The following is a 12,997-nucleotide window of genomic DNA, read 5'->3' as shown; positions in this document are numbered from 1 at the left end:
CTGTCCGACAACTCCTTCTTGGCCTCATAATCATCCTCTGGATCCTTCCTGGTCTGCTTGGGCCTGCCCTCCTTTCCATACATAATTGGCATTGGGGGAGGGGGGGGGGGGGTTCTGTCACGCTCTCCCCAGTCTCTGTCTGTCACTCCCACCATAAAACTACATTACCCAGAAGCACCTCCCCAGACTTCTAATCACCTGCACCTGCACACAGTAATCAAGGACAGCTCAAATACCCGTCACAGTCACACAATCATGGTCTAGTCTCCCTTAGGAACACACAGACCTCACTGCTCTTCCACAGAAGTATCATCCTTCTTCATGCTCTCATCATTAGTGTTATTCTTCATCAGTGACTGTCTACTATGAACTACATTACTCTGAAACCAGCCATTTCCATCTCCATTTATTATTTCTCTTACCTGTTATTTCAACAAAGTTCCCACATCTGGGTTCACCATCCATCTGCGTGTGTTCACTTCCTAACACTGATAGGCTAATGGAGGTATACCTGTGGATGTATTTTAAGGCTTGCCTTCAAACTCAGTGCCTCTTTGCTTGACATCATGGGAAAATCAAAAGAAATCAGCCAAGACCTTAGAAAAACAATTGTGGACCTCCAAATTCTGGTTCATCAATGGGAGCGATTTTCAAATGCCTAAAGGTACCACGTTCATCTGTACAAACAATAGTACTTAAGTATAAACATCATGGGACCACACAGCCATCATACCACTCAGGAAGGAGACACATTCTGTCTCCAAGAGATGAACGTAGTTTGGTGCGAAAAGTGCAAATCAATCCCAGAACAACAGCAAAGGACCTTGTGAAGATGCTGGAGGAAACAGGTAGACGTATATATATCCACAGTAAAACCAGTCCTATATTGATATAAACTGAAAGGCTGCTCAGCAAGGAAGAAGCCAATGCTCAAAAAACCACCATAAAAAGCCAGAATACAGATTGCAAGTGCACATGGGGACAAAGATCATACTTTTTGGAGAAATGTCCTCTGGTCTGATGAAACTAAATTGAACTTTTTGGCCATAATAACCATCATTATGTTTGGAGGAAAAAGGGTGAGGCTTGCAAGCCGAAGAACACCATCCCAACTAAGAAGCATGGGGGTGGCAGCATCATGTTGTGGGGGTGCTTTGCTGCAGGAGGTACTTGTGCACTTCACAAAATAGATGGCATCATGAGGAAGGAAAATTATGTAGATATATTGAAGCAACATCTCAAGACATCAGCCATGAAGTTAAAGCTCGGTCGCAAATGGGTCTTCCACATGGACAATGACCCCAAGCATACCTCCAAAGTTGTGGCAAAATGGCTTAACGACAACGAAGTAAAGGTATTGGAGTGGCCATCACAAAGCCCTGACCACAATCTGATAGAAAATTTGTGGGCAGAACTGAAAAAGCGTGTGCGAGCAAGGAGGGCTACAAACCTGACTCAGTTACACCAGTTCTGTCTGGAGGAATGGGCCAAAAATCCAGCAACTTATTGTGAGAAGTTTGTGGAAGGCTACCCAAAATGTTTGACCCAAGTTAAACAATTTAAAGGCAATGCTACCAAATACTAACAAAGTGTATGTAAACTTCTGACCCACTGGGAATGTGATGAAAGAAATAAAAGCTGAAATAATTAATTCTCTCAATTATTATCCTGACATTTCACATTCTTTAAATAAATTAGTGATCCTAACTGACCTAAGACAGGGAATGTTTTCTATGATTAAATGTCAGGAATTATGAAAAACTGAGTTTAAATGTATCTGGCTAAGTTATATGTAGACTTCTGACTTCAACTGTACACTAACAAACAGTATATGGGCATCACTGCAGTGTGTTTATTGTGTTTATTTAGAGTCCCACAGACACACTACACCAACCCCTACTCCTAAACCTAAGCCTAACCTTCCCTTACATGGTTTTACAGTAACCATAATATTATCATGTTATTTTGTAGTAATATTATAATAACCACAAAATTCATATCAAATTAAATTAAAATTAATTTGGTTACTATATTAACACCATATTACTGTGGTAACACATTGTTAATTGCATCAGATCTATGGTTTCCACCAAAAACTTGAGGTTTTGATGTTCTTGATGTAATGAAATGTAAAAAAAAATAAATAAAAAAAAGTGACTGAAATGAACAAGGAAGTATGCACGCTTTTCTGAAGTGGTTATTTTGAATAAGAATTATCTTTATTTGGTACTCAAAAAAGCATCTTGCTGTCTCAAACGTATTTGCCTAAGTGTACAAATTGTGCCCTATAACTGTTGCCCCGGTATCTACACTATATCAATTTAAGCCCCCTGGGGACCTTTTACCTCAAGTGAAGGAGCCTTTTACAAGTGTGGGGTAAAAGGATCCCTTGCCACTTTTTAAAAAATTTTTTTTTATTTTTTCAAAACATCCTTCTGTTTTTATTACTTTCACACAAATTATGTTGCTCCATCAATATTAAATAAAAATAAATGTATTTCTTTAATCTTGAGACACTTTGTGACCAGAATAAAAAGCTAATTTTCCTTAAAGTGGGCCTTTAGCCCCTTTATTAAAGTACCTTCAGTTCACTCTTAAATCTCATCTTGATTAAAAGAGCTGACTCCAGTTTGCCTTTAGAGAAGTAATTAGTGGTTTATATTCTTTTTATAATCTACATTGTTAATATTTAAATCCTGTTGTTACAAAGAGTTCACATTATCTTTTCTTCCAAATGTTGATCAGTCCATTTTTGATCTCGGTGGCTCTCATATGAACTCATGGTGGAAGAGCAAGATGTCAGCAAATTCAGTCATTTGATCTGATGGAGGAAAGCTGTGAATGAAAAGAAATTCAAAAGAGTTCAATTAAAAAGTTTTAGGGAGATAACTGTAAGAATATAGGCTTTTCATAAGTTCACATGATCCAAATGTGCCCAACTGTCAATCTCACAAGATTCACAGGCTACAATAATATCTAGTATTTAGGCTACTATCGGGGTACATGTTTATTGGCCTCACTTTTAATTTAAAGTATGTGCTGTAAAGTAAAATTCTGAATTTAAGGCAAGACAATAGTCTGTAGCATATTTTATAAAACATCTCTGTGTAGGAAACTGTGACCAGAAGTCAGACAGACAAGTTTCAATCACTCTCTTAACAGAGGCTCACAAGTTCACCATAGGAGCTCATTCACACTTCCTGCAGTGTTTCACTTTAAACACTGTTATACAGACCAGCGTGTTATATGGATCCAAGAGTCAGGACCTGATTAATGTAACATTTCTGTCGTGTATGTTTCAGTTCTAGTCATTGTACAATTGTGGACTGTTTTATGAGCTGTTTATTTGAAACTGATGAAGAAAATGTTTGACGTGACTTTCTGTTTGTGCTTTTGGAGTCTGTTTGGTAAGTTATAAATATGTTTTTATGACTTCAGTTCTTTCTCTTTTAGTACAGTGTGATTAACTACAACTAATGACAGCATTTACTTGTCTTTAACATGAGTTAATGTCAGATCAATTAATCAATACTACTGTCTATGATTTGAGACACTTTCAGTTTATTTGAAAGGTGTTCAGTGAGGTTCAGGTCTGGACTTTGTGCTGTTGCATTAAGATTTGTTTTTACTGGAATTACTGGAATAGATAAACCTGTAAATTAGAAGAGGGTGTGCACATACTTTTGATCATATAGTGCATTTACTGAAATCATGAATGCTGCTCGAGCACTCAGTCACAGACAGAACACCAAATACCTTCATCAAACTCATTGTGTGAAAATGTGAACAGCAGATTATCTCATTATACATTCAAATTCATTTTGAAATGATATGAAATGATTTCCAGTGGCTCTCTTAGTAACTGTCTCTGTTTGTTGTGCAGGTGTGTTTGGTGTTGAGACAGATGTTTTAGAGTCAGTGTCAGTGATGGAGGGAGATTCTGTCACTCTAAAGAATGATGATACTGAAATACTGAGAGATGATGGGATCATGTGGACGTTTGGACCTAAACAAATTCTCATTGCTCACATCAAAAGAGAAGACAAAAATGTCATTAATGATGCTGCTGATGGGAGATTCAGAGGCAGAATACAGCTGGATCAGACTGGATCTCTCACCATCACAAACACCAGAACTACAGACTCTGGACAATATAATGCAACTACCAAAAGCAAAGAGACCCTACTGAAAATATTCAATATTACTGTCTATGGTGAGTAGAGAAAACTTGCCCTGTTGTTCATTTTTGACATATTAATCACTGTCATAATAAACACTGAAAATAAAGCAGTTCACAAATGGTGTGTTTGGATCAATGTGTGTGTATATTTCTCATATTTTCCAGCTCGTCTGCCCGTTCCTGTCATCACTACAGACTCTCCACACAACTCTTCATCATCTGAAAGTTCATCTAAATGTGTGTTGGTGTGTTCAGTGGTGAATGTGACACAGGAGACTCTCTCCTGGTACAAAGGAAACAGTTTATTCTCCTCCATCAGTGTGTCTGATCTCAACAGAAGTCTCTCTCTACCTCTGGAGTGTGTTGATGATTCTTACAGCTGTGTGGTGAACAATCCCATCAGAAACCAGACTAAACATCTCAACATTACTGAAGTCTGTCAGCCGTGTTCAGCTTCAGGTACGCCAGTGTTGATATTCGTGTTTATTTGCTGAGCTGATTTCTGTTGGTCATAATCATGTACCGTACGTCTGTAGTGATATTGAAGGGCAGTTGACAATAAAATGTTTTGATTTTCTTTATCCCCTAGATTTCTTTTTTATTTAAATATACATTATATATTTGTTTACAGATATTTTAGGACCAGTAATTGGTTACCATTCCATTAATATTTTTTTCTTTTAGCCATTAAATTTCACCTCATATTTTTTATATTTTGTTTGACATGAAATTTAATTTTAGGCATTTAATCTCTCAATTAATTTGAGCCTATAAAAATGTATGTATAGAAATTATTGAACAAATAAAAAAAAGACATGTCATTTGATGTACCCATAAACTGAACTGATCTCAATATCTCTCTTCAGCTAATACAGATATACTTCTGATAGCGTGGATTTCTGCTGCTGCTGGAATTCTGTTGATTGTATTGATAATTGCAGTCGTGATCTTCTGCATCTGCAGGAAATGTAGAAAAACAGATCAAGAGGGCAAGTGTAACATACTGCTAATATATCTGTAAAGGAACAGCTTTGTTCTTTTAATACTGTATTTATGACATATATTTGATAACATATGTTTTAATGTCATTACAGTCCAGACTCGTGAAGAAGAGATAACTTATGCTAATCCAGCAATCTATCAAAGAAAAGCACTGAAATCAGTAAGATCATTTATTACTTTGTGTCTCTGTATCATTTACAGCAGTAAGTCAGATTTACATGTGTGTGTGTGTGTGTGTGTGTGTGTGTGTATGAATGCAGATGTATGTTTAATATTCAATTATGAACTTATAATGATCATGACTGTGACCCAAATATATGACATAAGAACAACTGCAAAAATAATCTACACAAGCACAATTTAAGCACAAGGAACAATTTTCTTGGTATATAAGTATATCACTTACAGTAAAAAAAAAAACAAAAAGAGCCGCCTGACTCATGGTTCACTGCTGTTTTATATCAGCATTTGATGTCTTCATCTGAAAACCCAAGTGAACATTTTAAATAGACAGTATGTCATACATACAGTATCAAAACAACAAAGCCGTTCCATTACAGATGAAATAGTTGTATGTTACAGCAAATAAATGTTTGTTTATAATGTATTTGTCTCTTATATGCACCTTGATATCATTAGAGGTACTGTAGAATAAAATGATCTGGAATCAGTCTGAATGGAAACGTGATTAAGCAATTACTGTTTTAGAAACAGATATTACAAAATACTAAAGAATATATTATGATTCAGTGTAATTCTGCTATAATAAACACTGTTCACAGGAAAATGAAGCATTTAGGAACTGAAAGTGACAAAAATACTGCAGATATTTCTGCTGATTTCAGTGTGTACGTGTGTGAGAGAGAAAATGTGAGAAACAGAGCCGAAACAGACCAGTCGATTAGAAATTTAGCTTTTTAAAATTGCACAATGACAGTCAAACCTGCTTATATCACTTGAGGCAATATCTCATTATATGTATATGTCACATTCTAATACTATATAGAACATTTCAAAGTGTATTTGCCTTGCAGTAGGACAAGGAAGATCAGTGTTTTGTTTATGGTAAATACTGTTCTTGATGAATTCTGACAACATGTTTGAAATCTTCCACATCTGTATTTGTGTTTTCTTTCAGAAAGTGAAAGAGGAGGATGATGTGGTGTACGCAGGTGTCGCCGTGAGACGTTGATCAAACTCTCTGAGCTTCAGTTTCCTCATAAATGATGATCTAAACACAGTAACTATCCCTGTTGAAAACACAGCTTAACTAGTAACCAGACTGTGATGTGTTTAGGACAATAAACTTCTGTTATCATGTACTCACCCTCATGTTGTTCCAAAGGTAGAATATCAGCCTCAGTCACCATTCACTTTCATTAAATGAGAAAAAGATGCAATGAAAGTGAATGGTGACTGAGGTTGAGTAAATAATGACAGAAGTTTTACTTTTGGGTGAACTAACCCTTAAATACAATACATTCAAATTACATTTATATCAAACCAGCACTGTACAGTATAAACCAGCCTAGACCAGCATGGGAATTCGTGCTGGTCTATGCTGAACTTTTAAACATGGATGACTCTGTTTAGTTGTTTATTTGTGTGTGTGTGTTTTGTGCCACATAGAGGCCCTGTTTACACATGGTATTAAGATGCATTTTCGGTGATCTGATCACGTGTTTAGCCGAGACGCATTCCTGTTTCAACCTTGTATAACCATGTGTCTCAAATGTGTCTCCTGTGATCACTTGTGTCGTATTTGTAGGGGAGGGTCTCTGATTTAATGAGGACATGCATCAGTCACTATGTCAGTGTGTTACTGCATGACATTAAAGCGTAACAAAGTTAGAAAAGACAAAGAAAGCATGAAAAAAGGCACAATTTAATCTAAGAACAATCACAACATTTTGAGTAGTATTCTCTATTATTTTATGGGTGTAAATTAACAAATTACAAATACTCTCACTACTGTAATTAAAGGAATATTCCGGGTTCAATACAAGTTAAACTCGACAGCATTTGTGGCATAATGTTGATTACCACAAAAACGTATTTCGCCTTGTCACTCCTTTTCTTTAAAAAAAAAAGCAAAAATCGAGGTTACAGTGTGGCACTTACAATGGAAGTCAATGGGGCCAATTTTTGGAGGTTTTAAAAGGAGAAATGTGAAACAGTCATTTTTACAGTCATTTTAGGGTTTTAAGGTTTGTTGACATTACATCATCATGGTAATGAAGATGTAAAATTGGCTATAACTTTACACAGAGGTGGTTAGTAAGTGATTTTATCACATGTTTACACAAATATTTTATGTTTATGTCTTGTGGCTATACTTTTGAAACAATAAGTATTTTAACGTTTACTGATTGGCTCCATTGACTTCCATTGTTAGTGTCTCACTGTAACTCAGATTTAGCTTTTTTTAAAGAAAAGTAGGGGCGAGTCGAAATTAATTTTGTGATTATCAATATTATGCCACAAATGCTGTCGATTGTGTTTAACTTTTATTGAACCCGGAACATTCCTTTAAGTAGTTTTTCCCAGAAATTGTACTTTTTTTAAGTAGTTTAAAAGTTAATTGTATACTTGAGTACATTTTAAGGGCTGTAACTGTACTTTTACTGCACTATTTTCCCTCTGTCTGTGTTTGCTACTTCCCTCTCCTGATTTTATTTTTATCCCTCAATGTGACTGGCTACGAGATTCTTGTGACTCATGTCAAATCAGGTGTAGAAAACTTGAACAGCAGCTGTAGATCTGGCACCAACTACTATTAATCAAGGATGTGGAGGATGTTTGAAGCCAGGGCCATAGCACCGTTTTCTGGGCCCCCTGACTGTATATTGCCCTGGGTCCCTTTCCTATTAAAAAAATACAGTTTAGAATCCGTTGTGGGGCTCCCCTGGACCTGTTGGCCCCGCGAATTATTAACATCTTTCACCCCTCTAGCTATGGCCCTGCTTCAAGCAGCAGTACAACACCTGAACATCCATAGCCGCACCTAAAAGGCCTTTTCGCAGTGAGGAAGCCCAGTTGCTTGATCGTGTCATGTGAGTTTAGCTTGCTCAAGCCAGATATCAGCATTAATTTACCTCTAATTTGAAGAAACAAGGTAAATTTCATATTTCTGTTTACTATTATCTGTATCTATAACATAGCCCTGTAAATTAGCTATCTATCACTGAGATTATTGGGCTGCTATGAGAGATTTATACAATGACAACTAGGTTATAGGGCAGGGTGATAAAACAATCTTGATATTTATCTGGGAATAAAATCTTCTATATCCATGATGAACTTTTGAGTAATTTTCTATATTTAGCCCATGTTCTATATCTAGACCAGTGGTGCTCATTACGTTGTTTGCGATAGCAATAACTTTAGTAGCTTTAAAAGTATTAATGTAATGTAATAAAACAGTGACACTTTTAATAATATTGTTAATTTTGTATTAATACCGACCCCTGATGAAGAGACTGTGTTAATTTGTATAATAAATTACCAGTGATTAGAGAAGATAAAATAATTTATAATAATGCTCAGCCTTTATCAATTTTTTCTAATGCCTGATAGAAAAGTATCAACCTCTATAGAGCAATACTTCAGGCAGAATATTCCCATCATCAGCCACAAATACACTTTAGAAAATTGTGCATCATGCATTAGAATGAGAACACAACTATTTCTGGGCTTAAAAGATTCAAGAACCAAATCAACGTGGAACAATGTATCTCAAAAGTAATACAATCTGGCCCCATGTACTACTTAAAGCCCGATGTGGCCCCTGTTGTCACGGTTGGGGTTTGGGGAAGGAAAAAGGACCCAAAAGCAGATGAACAGCTTTTATTGACAGAGAATGTGGAGTAACTTAATGGCTTTTCCAACGCTGGCCATAGACGGCTGATCCAACAAGCTGCTGGTAGAAAGAGAGTCAGAGATAGGCGTTACCAACGCTGGCCATAGACGGCTGATCCAACAAGCCGCTGGAAGAAAGCGAGTCAGAGATAGGCGTTTCTAACGCCAGCCGCAGATGGCTGAACCAACAAGCCGCTGGAAGAAAGGGAGTCAGAGATAGGCGTTTCTAACGCCAGCCGCAGATGGCTGAACCAACAAGCCGCTGGAAGAAAGGGAGTCAGAGATAGGCGTTTCCAACACCGGCTGCAGATGGCTGATCCAACAGGCTGCTGGAAGAATGAGAGTCAGAGATAGGCATTTCCAACACTGGCCACAGATGGCTGATCCAACAAGCTGCTGGAAGAAAGAGAGTCAGAGATAGGCATTTCCAACACTGGCCACAGATGGCTGATCCAACAAGCCGCTGTAAGGAACTGGTGTGTTCGTGAGGCGAGTGTGCATTGTGGAAGTCTGGAGCACTCCAAAGAGAGTCAGCTGAAGTTGGTGTGGTGCAAAGCCAAGCCCAGACAAATCTCTCAAGATGCGGGCAGATGTCGAGGAATCCTCCTCCACAGTACTGGGCACCAACTGGTGAGAGCGACTGCAAGCAGGCAGGTAACCGCACCTCTATTGACAGGCAACCAACAGACACACGAGCATGCTCCAACTACACAAGAGAGAAAAGTTAGACATGACAGCAAACAGCAAACATGACAGCGAACAATAAACTGGAAAAGGAGGAGGGGAAACACAAGGAATAATTAGGGAGTGCAATTAGAGGAGAGCAGGTGGAAGCAGGCAAGTAATTCATCACCATGATCAGCATCTCCCCGGGAACTTCCCATGGAAATACTGATCATGTGTGCTGGCCACCTGTGAGACACGAGGGAGAGAAAAACAAACAACAGTTAGAGCCGGCACACATGCCGGATCCGTGACACCTGTACCAAAAAACTTTGCCCACCCCTGCTCTACACCCCCTCTATTGTGCGGGACGTGACATGCCAACTGCCAAGTGACAGTCTTTTTCTGCTTTTTTAGTTGTTTTTGCATTGTTCTGAACATAATGTTTATGCACAACAATAACTTGCTCTGTCAGCATTAAGGAAAATTTAGACCCTACACATACATTTATTTTAATGTAGCTGTTTCATACATTATGATTTAAAATGGTGATCAGTGTATTGAAAATAACTTTTTCATCTTTTCATCTGGGTAATCACATCGCCTTTTTATTTTTTGGAATCAGATTCAGGTTTTTTTTTTTTTCTTAGATAAGTGATGTATTTTAAAAGTTGTCAGTCAAAAAAAGCACATATATTTTTCATTCTTTCTGGCAAACAGCCATAAAAGGGAATGTAAATTATGGTATGTGTGCTACATTTTGAAATTGCAGCATACAGTGTTTATTATAAGGGATCATCGCATTCGCAGCCCAATACTCACTACTCATGAGTACTTTTAAATGAGTTTCACTTTTACTCTTACTTGAGTAGTTTTTAGGACAGGTATTTTTTTTTCTACTCACACTACAGTTTTTGGGAAGTAACAGTACTTTTACTTGAGTTTGATTTTTTTGTCTCTGCATGTTGATTTCAGACACACTGAAGAAGATCCATGAGGTTTATGTATTCACTTTTTCAAGTTTCTGAACGGACGGTTATTTCCTTTGAAAGCAGCATGTAACCGGCAATATTTAAAGTCTTGTTTTAGCGTAGCAGTTGATTGACAAGTGAGGAGTGGGTCTGAGATGCATAAAGGATGGATTAGCATTTATACATAAAATGTGACGTGTTCACATTAATGTTTGACTATCTCTATATGTGGTTTCAGTGCTCAAATCACAAAAAGTTTTAGACCCTGTTAACGCCTGTATTTAGTGCTGACCACATGTGATCGGATCACCAAACACACATCTTAATACCAGGTGGAAATGGGGCCAGATTTCCTCTAAGTGATTTTAGTTTATTTTGACTCTGTTTAATTAATTATGCCTAAAGTTATAATGGTCAAACATCACACACACGGTTGATCATGGGGCATAAAATTGATTTTTATCAGGGATGGATGAACAAGCTTTTAATCTATTTTTTATGTTTAATTTTTGAAAATGTCTTTTATATCTTCTTTTTTTTTCCTTCAAACGTCAGGTTGAGTATTGTGTCAGTGCTGGTGTAATGCTGTTCTGATAAATGTCTGTTGTACAGCAGATCACTCTGCTGGAGCGCTATCTTGGGTCTCTATATAGAAGTGCATTGTGTCACTAACAGCTCTGTCTGCTGTTCCTTTAGTGTCAATACGCCTGTTTACACACAAGCAGAGCGAGTTTCTGCCTAAATAGTATATAAAACCATTTTTATGTGAATTGATACATTCAAATCAATGTGAAGATTTACATTGTGATAAGAATGCATTTATGAATAATTTACACAGAAATTCCAATGCACTTATGATCACCTTGCTGCTTTGAAAATTCTCTTTAGTATTTATATTTCTATATATAAATCTTTATAGCATTTGATTTCACAGTTCGTCTCTTTATATTCCCCACTCTATTGTTGGCCATGAGCTCTGTAAAGATTATATGGAGAAATTAGTGTTTAAAACAGATATAGTTCCTGTCCAAGAGCCGTGTTTGTATTTAGCAAATGCTTTATGTTTAAAATACTAGAGATACAACTAGGCCATTTGATTATTTTATAAAATGACTTGGATAAAACTATATAAACCTATGATATTTTTAAGGGTAATGTTCAGTGATGATATATTCTAAACATTAAAATTTTACAGATATTAAACACATTGTGGCTCTGGGTGTTTCTGTTGAAAAAAAGAGCACTGCTAAATGGTTTTAGGAAGTTGAAGCTTAAATAAGGGTGAAAAAAACTGTGTGAAATGAGAGGCCAGAGATGACTCATAAGGTGTAAAAAAAAAAAGAAAGGAAAAAAAGAAAATACTGACTACAATCACGCTTACAATCACAAAAATAAACATGTGAACTTTAATCAAGTCAGTTCTTCAGTTTTTATTCCACCCAGCCCTTAGTTTGATCTTTATTTCTCATCAACAGTAGTAAAGCGTGTTATTGATGGCTGTTGTTGTAGTCCATTGAGTTTTCTGTCATGTGGATCTACAGATATTCTCATGATTGGTCTTTGGACCCAGTTTGTGCACAGATTATTTTTTTAGCTGTCAAAAGTCAGATTCAGCTTGACTGGTCCACCAGCTAGTCCACTACCAGCCAGCACAGAAATCCATGCTGGTCTATACTGGTTATTAACGGCATCCAGTAGCCGTTGAGAGGATAGGTAGTGGGAGAAATTCCTTGACTCGTTTGCAAAGCTGTTGTCTTTCTAGAGTTACGTTTTGTTGTGATGATGCATATGAAACATGCAATGCAAATACATAACAGTCAAATACAGTCAACAGAAAGTTAGCTTTCCCGCTACTCACCCCCTCCCTCCATAACAAACAACCGGGTCATAATAAAGGAAACGGAAATGTTCACCTGTGCCCATATGACAGTAAATAACCAATGAAAAATAACAATGAATTACAGCTCCTACATTCCTGCCCCATGATTATTACAAAAATATAAATACAAAAATGTTTAATAATCATCAATACACATTATCTTATCATCAACGATAAAATACATACATTACTCATTTGTACAATATTACATTTCATACTTTCATATTACATCTTTTTTTACAGACCTATAAAAAAATGTATGTATGCCAGCATGTGTATTGAAATGTCAGTGTATGTAAAAAATGTCTATGTATCCTTAAGCCAAAATCCAACTAATCTGTCCATAGGCTGGTCATTAATTCCATAATGTCAATATGTCGTTGCGTCTGTACGTCACTGAGTGCTCTCAAAAGTCAACAATCAATTGTAGGTCTCTTCAGCTTC

At 36.9% G+C, this 12,997-nt stretch overlaps 1 protein-coding gene across 2 annotated transcripts; it reads left to right on the top strand.

The window, feature by feature from the left end:
• Window positions 1–3,209: 3,209 nt before the first annotated feature.
• Window positions 3,210–12,043, top strand: LOC127439024 (SLAM family member 5-like). 2 transcript variants are annotated; one of them, XM_051695022.1, is made up of 6 exons: window positions 3,210–3,407; window positions 3,884–4,213; window positions 4,346–4,639; window positions 5,047–5,169; window positions 5,275–5,342; window positions 6,321–12,043. In XM_051695022.1, the coding sequence occupies exons 1-6, from the start codon at window positions 3,356–3,358 to the stop codon at window positions 6,372–6,374; spliced, it is 921 nt and encodes a 306-aa protein (XP_051550982.1). In that variant the 5' UTR covers window positions 3,210–3,355; the 3' UTR covers window positions 6,375–12,043. The 2 variants fall into 2 exon arrangements, with proteins under 2 accessions (XP_051550982.1, XP_051550983.1); XM_051695023.1 differs by lacking the exon at window positions 5,047–5,169.
• The last annotated feature ends 954 nt before the right edge of the window (window positions 12,044–12,997 follow it).

Source organism: Myxocyprinus asiaticus, chromosome 50, assembly GCF_019703515.2.
Source record: "Myxocyprinus asiaticus isolate MX2 ecotype Aquarium Trade chromosome 50, UBuf_Myxa_2, whole genome shotgun sequence".
Lineage (NCBI taxonomy): Eukaryota > Metazoa > Chordata > Actinopteri > Cypriniformes > Catostomidae > Myxocyprinus > Myxocyprinus asiaticus.
The sequence above is the reverse complement of the archived record's forward strand: the minus strand, read 5'-3'. Positions and strand labels throughout refer to the sequence as shown.

What these genes read in the sequence shown, in the direction of transcription:
- LOC127439024 (XM_051695022.1), top strand. Translation starts at nt 3,356, where the DNA reads ATGAAGAAAATGTTTGACGTGACTTTCTGTTTGTGCTTTTGGAGTCTG. An exon ending in GTGCTTTTGGAGTCTGTTTG is followed by an intron (nt 3,408 to 3,883) that starts GTAAGTTATAAA and finishes TTTGTTGTGCAG; the next exon opens with GTGTGTTTGGTGTTGAGACA. An exon ending in AAAGAAAAGCACTGAAATCA is followed by an intron (nt 5,343 to 6,320) that starts GTAAGATCATTT and finishes GTTTTCTTTCAG; the next exon opens with AAAGTGAAAGAGGAGGATGA.